General features: G+C 37.8%; 1 protein-coding gene across 4 annotated transcripts in view; it reads right to left on the bottom strand.

Annotated features, from left to right (window-relative positions):
• OXR1 (oxidation resistance 1) overlaps positions 1–20,378 on the bottom strand; it is a 502,318-nt gene that overhangs the window by 357,231 nt on the left and 124,709 nt on the right. For all 4 annotated transcript variants that reach the window (XM_067017533.1, XM_059043607.2, XM_067017535.1 and 1 more), the window contains exon 2: positions 16,974–17,147. In XM_067017533.1, the coding sequence (XP_066873634.1) occupies positions 16,974–16,996 (23 nt within the window). In that variant the 5' untranslated portion in view covers positions 16,997–17,147. The remainder of the gene's footprint in view (positions 1–16,973; positions 17,148–20,378) is intronic.

Below are 20,378 nucleotides of genomic sequence, written 5' to 3'. Positions count from 1 at the left end.
CTAGTTATGAGTGCAAAGCATCTGGTGAGTACCAGGTGCCAAATGTGCAAGATGACCTCATCTCTGTCCTAGCAGTTGGCTGTCCAGATACATTCTAACTGGGAAGCTGAAGTTTCAGACATCTCATAATATATGTTCTGGTAAGAGCTATAGCTCAATGCTTCAATCAATCACATTTACAACTTACCAAATATAGTGTGTACTTGATATGTCTGTTTTATTCTCCAAATGCTTAGAACTTGGAAAAATTATGGAGGGATATCAAGCAAATCCTCACTTCAACAAAATTACTTTCTCTTATTCAGTTCATGAGAACCCAGAAGTAATAAACATAATGAATGCTTTCACCATGCAGACGAATTAATAGATGTCTTTCAAATCTTTTCATATCATCTTTATAGTCACTTCAAATATCTAGCTAGTTTTCCATAAAAACAGTAAAAAGAATATTATAGATTGAAAAAGATCATCAAAATTTCAATGAGCCTGATTCTATGCAAATTCTGTATTTGAATGTAAGTTTATGATACTATAAAAACCTCAGGGAAAATGTCTAAATGAAAATTTACCCAGGACATCACTTAACTTGAATTTCAATTTCTTCTGTCATATTCATGAAAGCACTTTATATCAGTAATCTAAAACCAAACAGTAGTTAACCTAATCTAATTTCTTTGTCAAATGTTGGCGTAAAACCAATTTTCAGTTACAGCAGGAGTCCACAAAGCTAGTGTACATAAAGCTGAAAAACCATCTGGAACAACAGCATCTCTCCTGCGTGAAATGTACCAGTCAGAAAAGATGGGAGTGTCAGAACTTGTACTTTCTACCATGAGCTCTCAACTGAACCAGGGAGGCCTGGTGCGGCCGGCTCTTTAGAAATCATCTGTCAGAGGAGGTTATTCTCTCTCTGCTACTGTCGCTGAGCTGGCCTGAATATTTAGCACGGAAGTTGTAAAATCACGCACCATTTTATCTAAGCAGACCTAGATCAAAGGAAAATGTTTACTTGAATTCAACGTGGTTTCTATAATTAATAGTTTCAATTCACCAGATATCATTTATGTGACCTCCGTCAATGTGAATGTGAGAGCAGTTAACTTTACAATTCTGGAGACTCAAAACACATTCAAAAGTTCAAGTCTAGTTATTATGAAATATAGATATTTCTTATTACTTGGGAGTAGCATTAATAAGTTAAGTAGCATTGAGTGATGAACTAATTGATTTTGTTCATAATAAAAAATGAGTTTGCGGAACCACCAGTAGGAAAACTTTAATGTTATCTGATAAAGAAAATGTAATTACTAAAAGGAGAAGGAAAATGCATAAATGTTAAATATGACTAAAAACAAATTGCAGGAAAGTGGTAATTATAACCCTGCAGAGATACTTCCTAGACATCAAATAGTACATCCAAGAAGAAGGATGGATTAGCCATGCTTCCTTATTATAGGCAGAGGCTTGCATAGGTCTAGCAAAAGAAGAATCCAACAGGTTAGATATTATACGCTTGTAAGACCATTTTATCCCATGTAGGCAAGAAAGTCATTTTCAAGTTTTCACAATGCACTGAATCTACACCTCTATAGTGCCAAATGAAGGTGGCAGGTATCCATGATGATTTCTTCTGTGACCTGGATCAATATGCCATTGACAATTAATACTTTGGATTGGAGCCAGTTTGAAATAATTCCCAGTACACCAGAAGTTCCTGACTTTTTGATTTTTATGGTCCAATTTAATTAAAACACACACACACACACACACACACACACAAGATGGGGGAGGAGTGGGATCAACATTGTCTCCAACTTTAATTTTGCCAAGTAAAGACATAAAAAACAATAACCTAACTTGCATCTATAACCAGTACCATAAAAGAAATCATTACCATACCACCAAAAGGGTAGAAAGGTCATAATCTTAAACGGAAGTCATTTTCCAGAGAAATAACATCTAGTCCTTTTATACAAACATTCTCTCCAAAACACGTTAACACTTGGATGAATGTTGTATTATATCTGGCTCCTCACTAAAACCACACACATAAACAACCAGTATAAAACAGACACTTCATTGTTCAATGGACTTTTGTGTTTATAAATTAGTCAAAGTTTATTGTGGGGGGAGATTTAAAACTAAATGTAAAATATAAGTTGGATAATTTATATATTTTTTGAATTTTATTTTATTTTTTATACAGCAGGCTCTTATTAGTTATCTATTTTATGCATATTAGTGCATATATGTCAACCCCAATCCCCCAATTCATCACACCACCACCCCTCCCCCCGCTTTCTCCCCTTGGTGTCCATACGTTGGTTCTCTACATCTGCATCTCTATTTCTGCCTTGCAAACTGGTTCATTGGTACCATTTTTCTAGATTCCACATATATGCATTAATATATGATATCTGTTTTTCTCTTTCTGACTTACTTCACTCTGCATGACCTTCTCTAGGTCCATCCACATCTCCACAAATGACCCAATTTCGTTCCTTTTTATGGCTGATAATACTCCATTGTACATATGTACCACATCTTCTTTATCCATTCATCTGTCAATGGGCATTTAGGTTGCTTCCATGACCTGGCCATTGTAAATAGTGCTGCAGTGAACATTGGAATGCATGTGTCTTTTTGAATTATGGTTTTCTCTAGGTATATGTCCAGTAGTGGGACTGCTGGGTCATATGGTAATTCTATTTTTAGTTTTTTAAGGAACCTCCATACTGTTCTCCATAGTGGCTGTATCAATTTACATTCCCACCAACAGTGCAGGAGGGTTTCTTTTTCTCCACATCCTCTCCAGCGTTTTTTGTTTGTAGATTTTCTGATGATGCCCATTCTAACCGGTGTGAGGTGAAAACTCATTGTAGTTTTGATTTGCATTTCTCTAATAATTAGTGATGTTGAGCAGCTTTTCATGTGCCACGTGGCCATCTGTATGTTTTCTTTGGAGAAATGTCCATTTAGGTCTTCTGCCCATTTTTTGATTGGGCTGTTTGTATTTTAATATTGAGCTGCATGAGCTGTTTGTATATTTGGGAGATTAGTCCTTTGTTCGTTAGTTCATTTGCAAATATTTTCTCCCATTCTGAGGGTTGTCTTTTCGTCTTGTTTATAGTTTCCTTTGTTGTGCAAAAGCTTTGAAGTTTCATTAGGTCCCATTAGTTTATTTCTGTCTTTATTTCCATTACTTGAGGAGGTGGATCAAAAACGATCTTGCTGAGATTTATGTCAAAGAAAGTTCTTCCTATGTTTTTCTCTGAGAGTTTTATAGTGTCCGGTCTTACATTTAGATCTTTAATCCATTTTGAGTTCATTTTTGTGTATGGTTTTAGGGAGTGTTCTAATTTCATTCTTTTACACGTAGCTGTCCAGTTTTCCCAGCAACACTTATTGAAGACTGTCTTTTCTCCATTGTATATCTTTGCCGCCTTTGTCATAGATTAGTTGACCATAGGTGCGTGGATTTATCTCTGGGCTTTCTATCCTGTTCCACTGATCTATATTTCTGTTTTTGTGCCAGTACCATATTGTTTTGATTACTGTAGCTTGTAGTATAGTCTGAAGTCACGGAGTCTGATTCCTCCAGCCCCATATTTTTCCCTCAAGACTGCTTTGGCTATTTGGGATCTTTTGGGTCTCCTTACAAATTTTAAGATTTTTTTTTGTTTTAGTACTGTAAAAAATGCCATTGGTATTTTGATAAGAATTGCATTGAATCTGTAGATTGCTTTGTGGAGTACAGTCATTTTCACAGTATTGATTCTTCCAATCCAGGAACATGGTATATCTCTCCATCTGTTTGTGTCATCTTTGATTTTTTTCATCAGTGTCTTATAGCTTTCTGAGTACAGGTCTTTTAACTCTTTAGGTAGGTTTATTCCTAGGTATTTTATTCTTTGTGTTGAAATGGTGAATGGGATTGTTTCCTTAATTTCTTTTCTGATCTTCCATTGTTAGCATATAGGAATGCAAGAGATTTCTGTGCATTAATTTTGTATCCTGCTACTTTACCAAATTCATTGATTAGCTCTAGCAGTTTTCTGGTGGCATCTTTAGGATTCTCTATGTATAGTATCATGTCATCTGCAAATAGTGACAGTTTTACTTCTTCTTTTCCAACTTGTATTCCTTTTATTTCTTTTTCTTCGCTGATTGCCATGGCTAGGACTTCCAAAACTGTTTAATAATAGTAGCGAGAGTGGACATCCTTCTCTTGTTCCTGATCTTAGAGCAAATGCTTTCAGCTTTTCACCATTGAGGATGTTTCCTGTCGGTTTGTTGTATATGGCCTTTATTATGTTGAGGTAGGTTCTCTCTATGCCCACTTTCTGGAGAGTTTTTATCATAAATGGGTGTCAAAAGCTTTCTCTTCATCTATTGAGATGATCATATGGTTTTTATGCTTCAATTTTTTTAAGTGGTGTATCACATTGATTGCTTTGCATATATTGAAGAATCCTTGCATCCCTGGGGTAAACCCCACTTCATCATGGTGCGCGATTCTTTTAATGTGCTGTCGGATTCTGTTTGCTAGTATTTTGAGGATTTTTGTATTCATCAGTGATATTGGTCTGTAATTTTCTTTCTTTGTCTGGTTTTCGTATCAGGGTGATGGTGGACTTGTAGAATGAGTTTGGCAGTGTTCCTTCCTCTGCAATTTTTTGGAAGAGTTTGAGAAGGATGGTGTTAGCTCTTCTCTAAATGTTTGATAGAATTCACCTGTGAAGCCATCTGGTCCTGGACTTTTGTTTGCTGGAAGATTTTTAAATCACAGTTTCAATTTCAGTGATTGTTCTGTTCATATTTTCTATTTCTTCCTGGTTCAGTCTTGGAAGGTTATACCTTTCTAAGAATTTGTCCATTTCTTCCAGGCTGTCCATTTTATTGGCATAGAGTTGCCCGTAGTAGTCGCTTGGATGCTTTGCATTTCTGTGGTGTCTGTTGTAACTTCTTTTTCATTTCTAATTTTATTGATTTGAGTCCTCTCCCTCTTTTTTTTTTTTTTTTGTGGTACATGGACCTCACTGCCATGGCCTCTCCCATTGCGGAGCACAGGCTCAGGACGCGCAGGCCCAGCGGCCATGGCTCATGGGCCCAGCCGCTCCGCGGCATGTGGGATCCTCCCGGACCGGGGCACGAACCCATGTCCCCTGCATTGGCAGGCGGACTCTCAACCACTGTGCCACCAGGGATGCCCTCCCTCATTTTCTTGATGAGTCTGGCTAATGGTTTATCAGTTTTGTTTATCTTCTCAAAGAACCAGCTTTTAGTTTTATTGATCTTTGCTACTGTTTTCTTTGTTTCTATTTCATTTATTTCTGCTCTGATCTTTATGACTTCTTTCCTTCTACAAACTTTGGGTTTTGCTTATTTTTTCTTTCTCTAGTTACTTTAGATGTAAGGTTAGATTGTTTATTTGAGATTTTTCCTGTTTCTTGAGGTACAATTGTATTGCTATAAAGTTCCCTCTTAGAACTGCTTTTGCCGCATCCGATAGGTTTTGGATCATCATGTTTTCATTGTCATTTGTCTCTAAGTATTTTTTGATTTCCTCTTTGATTTCTTTAGTGATCTTTTGGTTATTTAGTAACGTATTGTTTAGCCTCCATCTGTTTGTGTTTTTTACATTTTTTTCCCTGTAATTTATTTCTAATCTCATAGCATTGTAGTTGGAAAAAATGCTTGATATGATTTCAATTTTCTTAAATTTACTGAGGCTTGATTTGTGACACAAGATGTGATCTATCCTGGAGAATGTTCCATGTGCACTTGAGAAGAGAGTATAATCTGCTATTTTCAGATACAATGTCCTATAAATATCAATTAAATCTATCTGGTCTATTATGTCATTTAAAGCTTCAGTTTCCTTATTTATTTTCATTTTGGATGATCTCTCCATTGGTGTAAGTGAGGTGTTCAAGTCCCCCACTATTACTGTGTTACCGTCAATTTCTTCTTTTACAGCTGTTAGCAGTTGCCTTATGTATTGAGGTACTCCTTTGTTGGGTGGGTGCATATATATTTATAATTGTTATATCTTCTTCTTGGTTGGATCCCTTGATCATTATGTAGTGTCCTTCGTTGTCTCTCATAACATTCTTTATTTGAAAGTCTATTTTATCTGATATGAGTATTGCACTCTAGCTTTCTTTTGACTTCCATTTGCATGGAATATCTTTTTCCATCCCCTCACTTTCAGTCTGTATGTGTCCCTAGGTCTGAAGTGGGTCTGTTGTAGACTGCATATATGTGAGTCTTGTTTTTGTATCCATTCAGTGAGCCTGTATCTTTTGGATGGGGCATTTAATCCATTCACATTTAAGGTAATTATCAGTAGGTAGGTGCCTATTACCATTTTCTTAATTGTTTTGGGTTTGTTTTTGTAGGTCCTTTTCTTCTCTTGTGTTTCCCACTTAGAGAACTTCCTTTAACATATGTTGTAGAGCTGGTTTTGTGATGCCGAATTCTCTTAGCTTTTGCTTGCCTGTAAAACTTTTGATTTCTCCATCAAATCTGAATGAGATCCTTGCCAGGTAGAGTAATCTTGGTTGTAGGTTCTTCCATTTAAATATATCATGCCACTCCCTTTTGGCTTGTACAGTTTCTGCTGAGGAATCAGCTGTTTACCTTTTTAGAGTTCCTTTGTATGTTATTTGTCGTTTTTCCCTTGTTGCTTTTAATAATTTTTCTTTGTCTTTAATTTCTGTCAATTTGATTACTATGTGTCTCCGTGTGTTTCTCCTTGGGTTTATCCTGCCTGGGACTCTCCACATTTCTTATACTTGGGTGGCTATTTCCTTTCCCATGTTAGGAAAGTTTTCGACTGTAATATTCAAATATTTTCTCGCGTCCTTTCTCCTCTCCTTCTCGGACCTCTATAATGCGAATGTTGGTGTGCTTAATGTTGTCCCAGAGGTCTCTTAGGCTGTCTTCATTTCTTTTCATTCTTTTTTCTTTATTCTGTTCCACAGCAGTGAATTCCACCATTTTGTCTTCCAGGTCAGTTATCCTTTCTTCTGCCTCAGTTATTCTGATATTGATTCCTTCCAGTGTATTTTTCATTTCAATTATTGTATTGTTCATCTCTGTTTGTTTGTTCTTTAATTCTTCTAGGTGTTTGTTCTTTAATTCTTGTAGGTCTCTGTTAAACATTTCTTGTGTCTTCTCGATCTTTGCCTCCATTCTTTTTCCAAGGTCCTGTATCATCTTCGCTATCATTATTCCAAATTCTTTTTCTGGAAGGTTGCTTATCTCCACTTCATTTAGTTGTTTTTCTGGGGTTTCATCTTGTTCCTTCATCCGGTACCTAGCCTTCTGCATTTTCATTTTGTCTATCTCTCTGTGAATGTGGTTTTTGTTCCATATGCTGCAGGATTGTAGTTCTTCTAGCTTCTGCTGTCTGCCCTCTGGTGGATGAGGCTATGTAAGAGGCTTGTACAGGCTTTCTGATGGGAGGAACTGGTGGTGGGTAGAGCTGGGTGTTGCTCCAGTGGGCTGAGCTCAGTAAAACTTTAATCTGCTTGTCTGCTGATGGGTGGGGCTAGGTTCCCTCCCTGTTGGTTGTTTGGCCTGAGGTGCCCCAACAGTGGAGGCTACAGGTTCTTTGGTGGCAGACTCTGGGAGGGCTCATGCCAAGGAGTACTTCCCAGAACTTCTGCTGCCAGTGTCCTTGTCCCTGTGGTGAGCCACAGCCACCCCCTGCCTCTGCAGGGGACCCTCCAACACTAACAGGTAGGTCTGGTTCAGTATCCTGTGGGGTCACTGCCCCTTCCCCCTTGGGTCCTGATGCACACACTACTTTGTGTGTGCCCTCCAAGAGTGGAGTCTCTGTTTCCCCCAGTCCTGTTGAAGCTCTTCAATCAAATCCCACTAGCCTTCAAAGTCTGATTCTCTGGAAATTTCTCCTACCGTTGCCAGACCCCCAGGTTGGGAAGCCTGATGTGGGGCTCAGAGCCTTCACTCCAGTGGGTGGACTTCTGTAGTATAACTGTTCTCCAGCTTGTGAGTCACCCACCCAGTGGTTATGGGATTTGATTTTATTGTGATTGAGCCCCTCCTACTGTCTCATTGTGGCTTCTCCTTTGTCTTTGGATGTGGGTTGTGTTTTTTGGTGAGTTCCAGTGTCTTCCTGTTGATGACTGTTCAGCAGTTATTTGTGATTCTGGTGCTCTTGCAAGAGCGAGTGAGTGCACGTCCTTCTATTCCACCATCTTAAACCCAAAGGTCCGATAACTGATATTATATTCTCAATTTCTATGATTTACAAAAGCATTCATTCACCTTCTTCTGATAGGCTCCTTAATGCAAGATAGAATATTTCTGTAGATGAAATCTCTTTTATACCATGCCCCTAATTATTCAGATGTATCAGATATGTTGGATCTTTTGAAATGGATGGTAAGGAGACACAGGCTATTTTCCTGAGAAAACGTTTTTCATTAAAAACCTTTCCTTATTACATCTCATTAATCATATCTGCTGTATGTTTATATTCAGAACATAATATAAACTGTTTTAATAAAATTTGTAGATCACAGAGAGGTCCTTTTAAATAGAAATCAGATTAAGACTCTGGTTTCAACACTCAATTCTTCCCAACACTGAATTTCTCTAAATTTATATGTTATATGAACTTTTGCCTATAATGTGATAAGTGAGGGCAAGGTTTCCCATCACACTTAGAATATAATTCAGCCTTTCTGGTGACCGACATGGTCCCTGCTACCTCCTCAAGCTCAGTCAGTTCCTAGGACTCTCCCCTCTATTGGTTGTTTCCACCAAACTGGCTTCCTTGATGATTCTTCAAACACACTAGGTATATTTCAGTCTCAGAGCCTTTGTCCTTCTGTTTCTCTGCCTGAAATGGCTTTCCTCTGGCAGCTGTAGAGCTCATTCTCTTTCTACTTAAGTGCCCCCTGCCCAAGAGGCTTTTCCTCACCAACTCCCCATGCCTGCTATCACTCTATATTTTCACTCTGCTGATTATTCTTCAAAATCCTTACCGCTATCTGATATTATAAAACATATTTGTTAATTTGTTTGTCTTCAGCACTAGAATATAATTTTAATGAAAGTAGGGGCTTGTTTCATTTATTATTCTATCCACAGCACTGAAAATTGCACATTGTAGGCACTGAAAATATTTGTTGAATGAAGAAATGCATGAATATAACCATAAAAAATTCTAATTTACATAAAAATAATTCAATTAAAATACACTAATTTATCTCTGTACAGGAATTATTTTTAGATTCCTATACAACTCATAACAATAAACCTATTTTTTAGAAAAAAAACATAAAAGCAAGTATAAATGAATAAATCTCTCTCTTTTTTTTTTTTTGCAGTACACGGGCCTCTCACTGTGTGGCCTCTCCCATTGCTTAGCACAGGCTCCAGACGCGCAATCCCAGCGGCCATGGCCCATGGGCCCAGCTGCTCCGCAGCATGTGGGATCTTCCCAGACTGGGGCACGAACCTGTGTCCCCTGCATCGGCAGGCAGGCTCTCAACCACTGAGCCACCAGGGAAGCCACAAATCTAACTCTTTTAATGACAATCCAATTGACCTGAAAAGTGTTTGATTTTTTTTCTCAGTTGAACTGGAATAGTTTTAAAATCAAGCTGAACTCCACCATTCACAATAGCCAAGACATGGAAACAACCTAAATGTCCATCGACAGAGAAGTGGATAAAGAAGATGTACCTATATACAATGGAATACTACTCAGCCATACAAAAGAATGAAATAATGCCATTTGCAGCAACATGGATAGACCTAGAGATTATCATACTAAGTGAAGTAAGTCAGAAAGAGAAAGACAAATACCATATTATATCACTTATATGTGGAATCTAAAACATGACACAAATGAACTTATCTATGAAACAGAAACAGACTCACAAACATAGAGAACAGATTTGTGGTTGTAGGGAGTGGGGGGTTGGGGGAGGGAAGGGCTGGGAGTTTGTGATGAGCAGATGCAAACCATTATATAGAGAATGGATAAACAACGAAGTCCTACTGTATAGCACAGGGAACTGTACTCAATAGCCTGTGATAAAGCATAATGGAAAAGAATATGAAAAAGAATGTATATATACACACACACACACACACACACACACACACACACACATCTACTCTCTCTTCCCAGTACCTTAATATACTAGTCATTCATTCAACATGCACTTACCACACTGAGAAATACTCACAGTATCTAATCAGCTAAGCCTGTTCTATCACTCAGAAGCTCTCGTCTTTTTTTCAGTTCAAAGTATTAGCTTTATATTTACGGGTAACCTTTTTATTTTTTCCCTCTTCTCCAATAGTGGGCTGTTGACAGTTGACTTTTAACCTTTACTGTAAAACTCAGGCTCAAAACTTCCCTTGCTCTCTATTTAACCACATTTTCCCCCCTGTGGGTTCTGATCCCCCCCAAAACAGACAATTCAAATCTCTACTTCCTCTGCCACTGCAGATCCTGTCCCTGAGAGCCTACTATTTAACAGTGTAAATAGGACAAGTAGTTTGCAGAAGAGTGGCTAAGGCAATTTTAAAAATATTTTTTAATTAATTTTTATTGGAGTATAGTTGCTTTACAATGTTGTGTTAGCTTCCACTGCACAGCAAAATGAATCAGCCATACATATATATATATATATATATATATATATATATATCCCCTACATTTAGCACACTACAGTGCATTAAGTAGAGTTCCCTGTGCTATACAGTACGTTCCCAGCAGTTGTCTATTTTACACATAGTATCAGTAGTATATATGTGTCAATCCCAATCTCCCAATTTGAGGAAAGATCCTGATTCTTCCCCTTCTCCCCCTTCCTTAGAATAAACAGGCTGCTCCATCTCTCCAGAATTTTTTTTTCTCCTAAATGCAGGTGCCAAAGAATGATATGGAATGGTACGTTTCTTCATTTATTCATTAAAGAAGAACCTAGATTAAAAATATTATAAATAATGTGAATAATCTGACAAACCAAATTTTGCATCTTTCTCAATTTAGGATTCTAACACACTACATTTGGATAAAGAAGATAATTCAAATTAGTTTCAATCTCCTATTAGAGCATTATTGAACTTCCCCACATTCATAATAGCGTTTCATACTAGAGGCATATTCAATAAAAATATTCACTGCTTCTAAATTTAGTCAATATCTCAATAACTTACAGAATTCAGACTTTTGTTATATTTCCAACCTATGGGCATGCGTGATAGAATATTTCGTTGACTTTTGATAAAATTCTATTAGTCAAATATAAGAAAATATTTCTTTGACAATTATCATCACATTTTCAACGTTTATGAGGTTAAACATCTGGTGAAAGGGTTAGCATACATGATGGGTCCTTTTCTAAAATAAAAAAGGAGGTGAGTTCACAAGACTCTTTCTCAGAAATCCCGTATTTTCTCCATAGCCTTGATGTCTGCAATTCCAGGAGCTGCAACAAGATAGGGCCTCGCCAGGTACTCTGAATGGCACAGTACCTTGTGACCCAGCAATGTTTGAATAATTTTCATCTCACGAGAAGTATCAATATTTACAATAGTAAAAACAAAAATTAGAAAACATATGAAGGTCCAATCTGGATGGCTGAAATAAATAACAGTACTGCCATACAATGTCACCAGACTTTACACGAGATGATGTCAGTTTATACCCTTCAAATAGAGAGATGGCTGTAGAAACTGTTCAGTGAAAACAGAAGATGGGAAAATATCATGCATGGTTTGAGTCCATTTTTGCAAAAAGATGTGAGTATACGTAGAAAAGAATATATCACATTTATAACAGTGGCTTTCTATGAATGACAGGATTTAGTTCATTTTTAATTTCTGCTTTATAATTGTATAGCGTTTAACTCTTTGTAATTAGCATAGTTCTTTATTTTTAGAAACAAATGCAAGAGGTGCATTTGTATATCTGAAAAATAAGGCATTTCTTCCCAAGCAGAACAAACAAATATCCATTTTGATTTTCAAAACACCCTGGACATCCTCTTAGAGTGCTTATCACATTAAATCAGTTATTTGATTACAGTCATCTCCCTCGCTATCTGCAGGGGATTGACTCCAGGACCTGCCAAGGATATCAAAATCCACCAAGCTCAAGTCCAGTAGTGGGCCCTCACATCCGCAGTTTCCACATATGCAGGTACCGAGGGCCAACTGTATTTACTGAAACAAATTCCCATATAAGCGAACCTGTGCAGTTAAAACCCACGTTGTTCAAGGGTCAACCTCAGTCTTCCTAGCCAAACTATAAGCTCCTATAAGAGCAGTTATTACTTTCCACCAACACTGCTCTGTGTTTACACATGGCACATTACAGATGCTCAACTGATTTTGACTGCCTATTTGTCTTCTTGCTTTCATCCACTGTCCTCTTCCTCCCCTACCTGGCTCTAGTTGAGTTACCTTCACCTCTGTCAGGTGCCATAATGTCTTTAAGATACCATGGGGCAAAAGCTGAAGTGTGTGCAGATATGACAATGAAAAAGAATTTGGGGTCAAAGAGATGTCATTTGGCAAAGTAAGTTGAGCCACTACTAGAATCTCTCTAAATACTGACTTACCTATGTACAGTAACACTAAAATAATGGAAGCTGAGGGTGCAAGATGATCTGGGGAGGTAGAAAGTACTGGATTTAGTAGTGGAGGCTCTCTATGAGACAAGCACTTGAAGAGCCATTTCAGTTGAACTACAGCAAAGAGCGGGCATCTCTCTGTTGTGCTTCTTTGGTATTACGCTGAAAACCTGACAATTTCTAGCCTGTAACATAACAAGTGGAACTAAGATTTATATTTAGTAGTATATTTAGTAGTTTAGTAGTTTATATTTAGTAGTTAGCTCACTTTACGGAATTTTGGAACTAAGTTTCTGCTAGCAACAACCTCCTTACCGCCCCTCAGAAAACAGGGGTTTCATTCTACATCCTGCCTCGCTAATGCCTGCTAGGGTTCCTGGTCCACACACTTCCTTCCTTCCAGGAGAGATGCCAGGATATCCCTACTGGAGGAAATTAAGGGAAGCATTCTGGTTGGAAATGGGAACTAGGGCGCTTGCTTTGAAGCCACACGCACAGAGCAGGGATACTGTTTTCACACCGAGAGTTTTTGGTTTTACACGGGTAGTTTAGTGGTTAGGAGTACTAAATGGCCGCCCGCCTTCATTTCCTAACTCTGCTACTCAGTGGCTGTATCATATGGGGCAAATCACTTAACTTTCTGCGCCTAACTTTTCCATTTGTGCAAATGCAAATGACAATATTACAGTCCTAAGAAGGTTGCTGTGAGGAGTATATGGACAAAGTATCTAAAAAAAAAGTGCCTAGTACATGGTAAATGCCATGTAAATGTTCACTCTTGATAATATTTACTTAGATTGCATGTTGTAAAAAGTGTATGTTTTAAAACATTACATATATGTACATATGAAATGTTTATATATATTATATATGTACATATATACATCTTATAAAAATATTTTTAAAAGGACGGATTGAGGATGATTATCAGGAAAGGAAGCACTGAAATTTCTTCCAAGCACTTCTCAGCATCATTGCTTTTCCCTCTTTGTGCTATAGACATAGGATCCTTTCTCAACTCTTTGTACTTCCTCATGTCCCCTGCTAATTATCTCTGCTACCAGCAACCATTCTTTCCCTCAGATCATAGCCTGGAACCTCTCACCTGTCTGTGGACGTCTGCAATGGATTCTGTACATCCCTCTGTCTCTATCTTAACCAACGTCAACTCAATCATTGTCTCCCTCTGGTAATTATTTACTAAAGGCAAAGATTCATGAAACACCCGTTTTGTGTCCCTGTGTGACTCGTAATCAGTTCCCACCAACCTCCTTACCTGATTGGCACTGCATAATTTCCCAGAAATTTGGAACTTTCCTAGACTGTATTTCTTTTTGAGATTCTGCATCAAAGGGCCAAGTTATTTTATATTTTTGAGGGGTCACCCACATAACTTCTGGAGCAAGAAAATTTTTTGCTTTTAAAATGTAAAAAGACAATTTTCTTATGCTGGTATTTCAAAGCTGGGAGGATTGCTTGGATAGTTGTAAATATGAATGTAAGTATCTTAACCTATATTTTCTAAATTCCCAGGTTACGTGTAGGGATCACAATTAGGCATCCCTTCTCCCATTAGGCCTCAGAGTTAAATTTTAAAATCAGCACATGGTTATGTTCAGGTATGTACAAAATCATGGTAGGCAGACGAGCAAACTATTCACAGACTGAAGTAAGTTTTGACTATAAACGCGGTGCTAACGTTAACGAGAAAGCCAAGCTGAGGAGAGTCTGGCAGACATGGAACAGAGGAATCCGAGTGACAAACACCGACAGTGTTCCTCTAACTCCTAGCCAGGAGGAAGCTGCCCTGAGAAACAGATGGTGGTAGGTGGCAGATACATCCCTTATTGACAGGTAATCCTGCCAGGCGCAGCCTATCCTGTTTCCTTTGAACTCTGGAAGCATATAACTCTCCTTGCCATGACAATGTGACATCAGCCAAACTTCTGATTTAGATTCTCAGATAGTTTTCTGTACCAGTTAGAGGATGCACTGGTCAGGCCAAAGCAAGCATCCCACAAACTTAAAAATTACCTACATATTTTATTTAAATTAGTAGTTTGGCAACCCAGTTTATTTTCCAATGTCAGGATTTCCACATCTTAGTTTCTGGATTTTAAAACAGAGAGCCAGACCCTAGACTATAATAATTTCACTAAATTAATGTAGATGTGTGAGAAATTCTCAGACAGAACTGATGAGTTACCATGCATCTGTATACAAATATTTATAAGATAATGTTTCCCAAATTGTAGATGAGAAATGTTAGGAAATATAGAATTACAAAGGTTAATGTGAAAAAAGAAGATTAATGATTTCTAAACGGGGTGTAAGTGAAATAAATCAATGATTTGTTTTGCATATCTTAGATTTCCTTTCCATACTCCTTTCTTGCCAGTATGTGGGGAGCCCAAATTCTAAAAGGGAGAACGGAAGTGCCAAATGGCACACAGTTGTATGAAGGGGTGACACTGGTAAAACAAACTAAGAGCTCCCTATATGGAAATCTAACGTGGAACATCAGTTGTGGCCAGAATTAAGGATACCCTCGAATGAAAATATCCAAGAATTATCTCTGTAAAATTTGAACCTTTAACATGGAAAGAATTCTAACGAATTTCAGATATATGAAATCTGTAAGATACTCTCATAATTTTAAATTTTAAATTCTCTTCTCGAATAAAAACATTAATTTCCCATTGAATTACCTGTTTTACATTTTTTTTCCACTCATTCACACAGCACAAATTTATAGAACATCCACTGAATTCTAAGAGCCAGGCTGGACAATTAGACTGGAACCACAGGATACAATCTTTCTCTTTGTGTGGAGTTCACTCACATCAAGGCATCTGTTCATTGAGGTACAAAACAAGGACAGGCTCCTGTGTCAGCCTTGTCCTGACTGTGAACCAGGCCACACCACAGCCTACCTTGAGCTATGGCAATCACATGTGTGTTTTAATCTCCCTCTCCCTCTCCTGCTTCTTACTTATCTTCTCCTCCCCCAACCCTCTCCCTCCCCCTCCCCCTCCCCCTCCCCCTCCTCTTTCTTCTCCTCTTCTGTCCCCTCCCCTTCCTCCTTCTCTTTCTTTTTCTTCTTTTGTATGCAGTCTTCTTTTTGAGGATTCACCTCCAACACACACGTCTGCCAGGCGTATAATTCTTTTGGGGTTTGAATGGGTTCACAAGTTTTACAGAAATAGTTTAGTTTTTAAATTTTAATGATAATTTTATTTTCATAATAATATAAAAGGAAACATTTTGCAGTAATAATTCATAACTTAAATGGTTTCTTCATTTATTTTTACAGAATATATTTCAGCTTCTTCAATTATTTTTTTTTCAAACTGAGATCCTTAGCACCCAGTAGGGACCCAAGGACATAGTCTAAGGCATCCATAAAAATGGGTCACTCAGAAATACTACTCTAAATCTAAACAAATGATTCCATCCTCTGCCCTAAAGAAATTGTTTACTTAACTAAAAACTAAATGCATGGAATTACACTGCAGAAACTAGTCTTTAATCTGATGCTATCTATGGTTCCAGTACAAACTGAAGACAAGGATGAGATGGGTTCTTAAGGAAACAGAGAAGATTACCAGGTTTTTCTGACATTCACATATTGAATACCGTGAATTTGTATAATATCACTTGTTCAGCTCTTTATATACAGAAAAAATCCAAGGTTCAATAAAATAGCTTAAAATTCATCCCTGCTAGTACTGCTCTTCATTGCCAAGGAAAAGTTGTTGATTATTTGCCAGAAAAACATCTGCATGCTTTTTTAAAACCACGAACAGCTTTTAAACATGAAGTGTAAGTCAAAGATTATTCAGAATGCCAGCTGTTTAGAGGTATGAATCTATAAAGGAAATTTCTCTTCCATATTTGAGTCCTACTCAGTTTAACTTGGGTAGGTCTGTTGAAATAGGAAGTCTGAAGAAAAGTATTGATGAGAAGATGTCTATCCTACCCTTAGAGCCACGCTTACAGCTTGTTAGTCCTGAATCTGGGCATATCACAGAGGATACGAATGTTGAAAGGATATTACATCCCTATCCCTCTCTCCCCCAGAGTGTGCTGAAAAGAAAGAAAGGCAGTGGATATCACACGGATTCAGTGGGAGGCTTGAACCCTTTCCAGAGTCCCCAGACACCATGGTACTGAAAGTGTCAAACTTTTCATTCTAGCTTGCCTTCCTCACGCTCACATAGGACAACAATTTCTTGAAAACAGATTTTTAAGTTCTCTCCCTGTTTTAGTTCTGAGTGTACAACTTATAAAATATTGCTTCATGATATACATATATTAGAATTTAAAGTTAGGAAGTCATTCACTTACCATGATAAATTAGATACAGACATTGTAGCAATTTCTGGAGGAGTCTCGTGGCACAGTCTTCTCTTGGTTTCAGAGTAGGGAATGAGTAGATCAAGCAGACAAGGCCGTCAGGAATTTTAGCTTGGCTACCGCAGTGATGCACAAACCACTCAGTTACTCACGGTCTGAGAAGACCTGGAAAGAAAAGGAAGAAAATGATATCTTTAGTACCTGATCTATATAACTTTTCACAGATTTATTTCATTCCAGGTCAATAGTTTTGTCATAGTATAAGTTACACAAAAGAAAATATGAATTTTTCCTTAAAATATAAGACATGTCATAAACCAAAGAAAATTAAATCGAGTTTGTGACGAGCTGACTGCTTTTTCTTGAAAATAAATTGAAAGGTTAATAAAATGTTAATTCCCTGAACTAGAGAATACAAGGAGGGAAGAGAATATATTTTTTAGAGGCACTGAACTTTACCCCCACAGGGTCAATCAATTATGCTTTCTAAATCAGTTTTATATACTTGTGATAAAAAGATCAGATCAAGATCTTGATTAGTCAGTAGCAGATACTGGAAAAAAAAGCTCCTTGGCACAAATTGTTGTCCTATCCAAAGCTTTAATAAAAAAATAATTCATTACTACATCTGAGCAAATGAGAATTTATAAGGAGTAACACACGGGAGGTAAGCAGTGCGTTTTTACATAACAAACAGTTCCACACACTTTTTTGCAGCATATACTGTGTACAGTATTCTATGATCTTGAATCAAAACTTTTCTGAGGGTGCAATTAATTCCATGATACTATTTTAGGCACTTTCATTAGTTCAGGTCATTAATCCAGTAGTGTTAATAAACATTCATTGAACATATACTATGTGCATTTAGTCCATCCTAGGTACAGCTCAGGGATAAAGATAAATGGCACATGAATAAGACATTGTTCCTGCCCTCAAAAAAAGTTTTATGTAAAAAAGATACCTTGTAATAAAATAGGATAAGAAGGTTTACACAGAGTACATGGGAGCACAGAAGAGGGGTTTCCAAACCATTCAAGAGATTTGGGAAGGATTTCTAAAGAAAACATGCCCCGCACTACTACCACTAGGTTTGGCTGCAAGTTTCAAAAACAAATCTTGAGTGTTAACAAGTCCAAGGTGCATATAGCAACTCCGTGGACACCAGAGATATAGGCTCCTCTTTTGTTGTTTCATCAGTCTCAACATGTGGTTCCCCATCTTGCTCCAAGTGGCTGCTGAGTCCAGGGAGTGTGTCTGCATCCAGCCAGCAGAAAATAGGAAGAGAGAAAGAAGGACGCACCCTAAAATTTACGCATGAAATTTCTACTTTCATTTCATTCACTAGAGTGTAGCCACATGACCACTCCTATTCTAAGGGAGGCTGGAAAATGCAGCCATTATCCTAGGCAGCCATCTGTCCAGCCACAAACCAAGGTGCCTATTAGAAAGGAAGAGGGGGCAAGTGGGTCTTGTGAGAAAACTAGCACTGTCTGCCATCATGTTTGAGACTCTGTGACCCTTACCTCCAATATTTTATGATGCTGCACCTACTGCAAAGTGACAATCATGGGACAGAGGGGAAGTGGAATTGATCCATTGTTCACTGGTAATTTTACATATTTGATATGTAATTTTAAATATCAAACTTCTTCAGTTTTCTCAAGTCATTCCTAGAATCAACAAAATGTTTTTTTGTGCCCTATTATTTACAAGGCCCTAACTAAGTACTAAGGACACAAAGATGAATAAAATACAGTCTTTGCTCACAAAGAATTCACTGTCTAACACAGATGCCATCATGTAAAAAATAAAACAAAACAAAATGCATGCTGAAAATCGTTGCGTACGTTCAAAGGCATACAAGAAGCTATAGGGGAATAGAGAAAGTACCATCATTCTCAAGGATTCTAATTTTAACAGACCCTGCCTGCTTGTGGCGTAAGCAGCTAGAAAGTTCGCATCTTAAAGCATCTTACAGTCCAAGAAGCTTTCAAGTCCATCCTGACCTTGGGTAATTGTTAACACATATGGGCTTACATCTATTAAGGATATGGGAACCCCAAATTCTGCTCCCCAAAGTGGTAACTGCAAACTCTCACAATCTGTATTACCTGATTCCTATCCAGGGTTTGGTTACCACCCCTCCCCTCCCCCCAAAAAAGTATGTAATACGGTCTGACACAATTCATCCTCTAGATATTCTTAATTCTATCTTTAGAGAAACGTATGTCTGGATGTTAGTATTTTAATACCTAACTAAATTACTTTTACTGAATTATACTTTGGTGTTTGGCCAAGAGTTTGCACTGAGGGACATCACTGAAGAAAATAATAAGTAAACAAGCAAAAACCAGGCCTGTGATATCAGCTATTAGGTATCAGCTAAGAGCTATCAGCTATTAGGTGAAACATTAGCTAACACAAAAATACTGCCCTCACAAGTACTCAGTGGAAAACTGTGTCAGATCTCAACACCAGGAAAACCATTGTCCTAAATGTCTGGTTTGCTTGAACCCTATTCAACAACAGGGGCGCATTATTGCAACTTATGCTTATTTCCTTGCTTTAACTTATGGGAAGCTTTGAAACAAACTTATGGTATTTCTTTAAGAACTATATAGGGCCTTGAGGTCTGCTTTTTTAGTGCTAATCCATTTTTGCATTTTTTCCCAACTTTAATTTTTAACCTCTTTTTGATAAGCACAGACACGTATACACACTATATTTATGTAAATACATATAAAACCACCCCCAACTTTATTTTAGAGTGAGAAAGGGCACAACAAAGACCACAGTTCCAGATATGTTTGCTTCTGCAAAATTAAGAAATAACATGCAAAGAAATTTGATCCAGGATCTTTGATCAAGCCATATGAAACTGTTGTTTTTGTAGGTCAAAAATGGTCAAATATTGCTGGTGTACATGGTACTACTTAACATAAGTGAAGAGTCGACCACGACAGCCTCTTATCATTCCCTTCAGCCTGACTAAAGTTTAGACAGGCTTTTTCTTGACGGTGGGCCGCTGACATCCCCTTTCTTAGAGCATTCACCTTAGAAAAATTGCCATCGTAAATTCATTCTCTGCCCTTCTTCCAGCCTCTGGCCAGTGTTACAACCCAGAAATGTTCTTCTCCAGGACCTGAGAGCCATCCCTTTGAAATGTTAAGTGTAAAGGGAGATAGCACTCTATTGCCCACTGTCTGTGGGAGGACAGGAGCCTAACTTCCATAAGTACCAATCAGCAAAGACAGATGCCTAATCACATGGACCAACCTCCCCCTAATATCCTCCAGTACTTTTCTACTAGCTCATCCCAGCACTTAAAAACCTTCCTGCCTTTTGTTTCAGCAGAGTTGACTTCAGTCTCTCTTCCCTAGTGCAAGAGTCTTG

The sequence above is a fragment of the Kogia breviceps genome, chromosome 17, assembly GCF_026419965.1.
Source record: "Kogia breviceps isolate mKogBre1 chromosome 17, mKogBre1 haplotype 1, whole genome shotgun sequence".
NCBI classification, from domain to species: Eukaryota; Metazoa; Chordata; class Mammalia; order Artiodactyla; family Physeteridae; genus Kogia; species Kogia breviceps.
The sequence above is the reverse complement of the archived record's forward strand: the minus strand, read 5'-3'. Positions and strand labels throughout refer to the sequence as shown.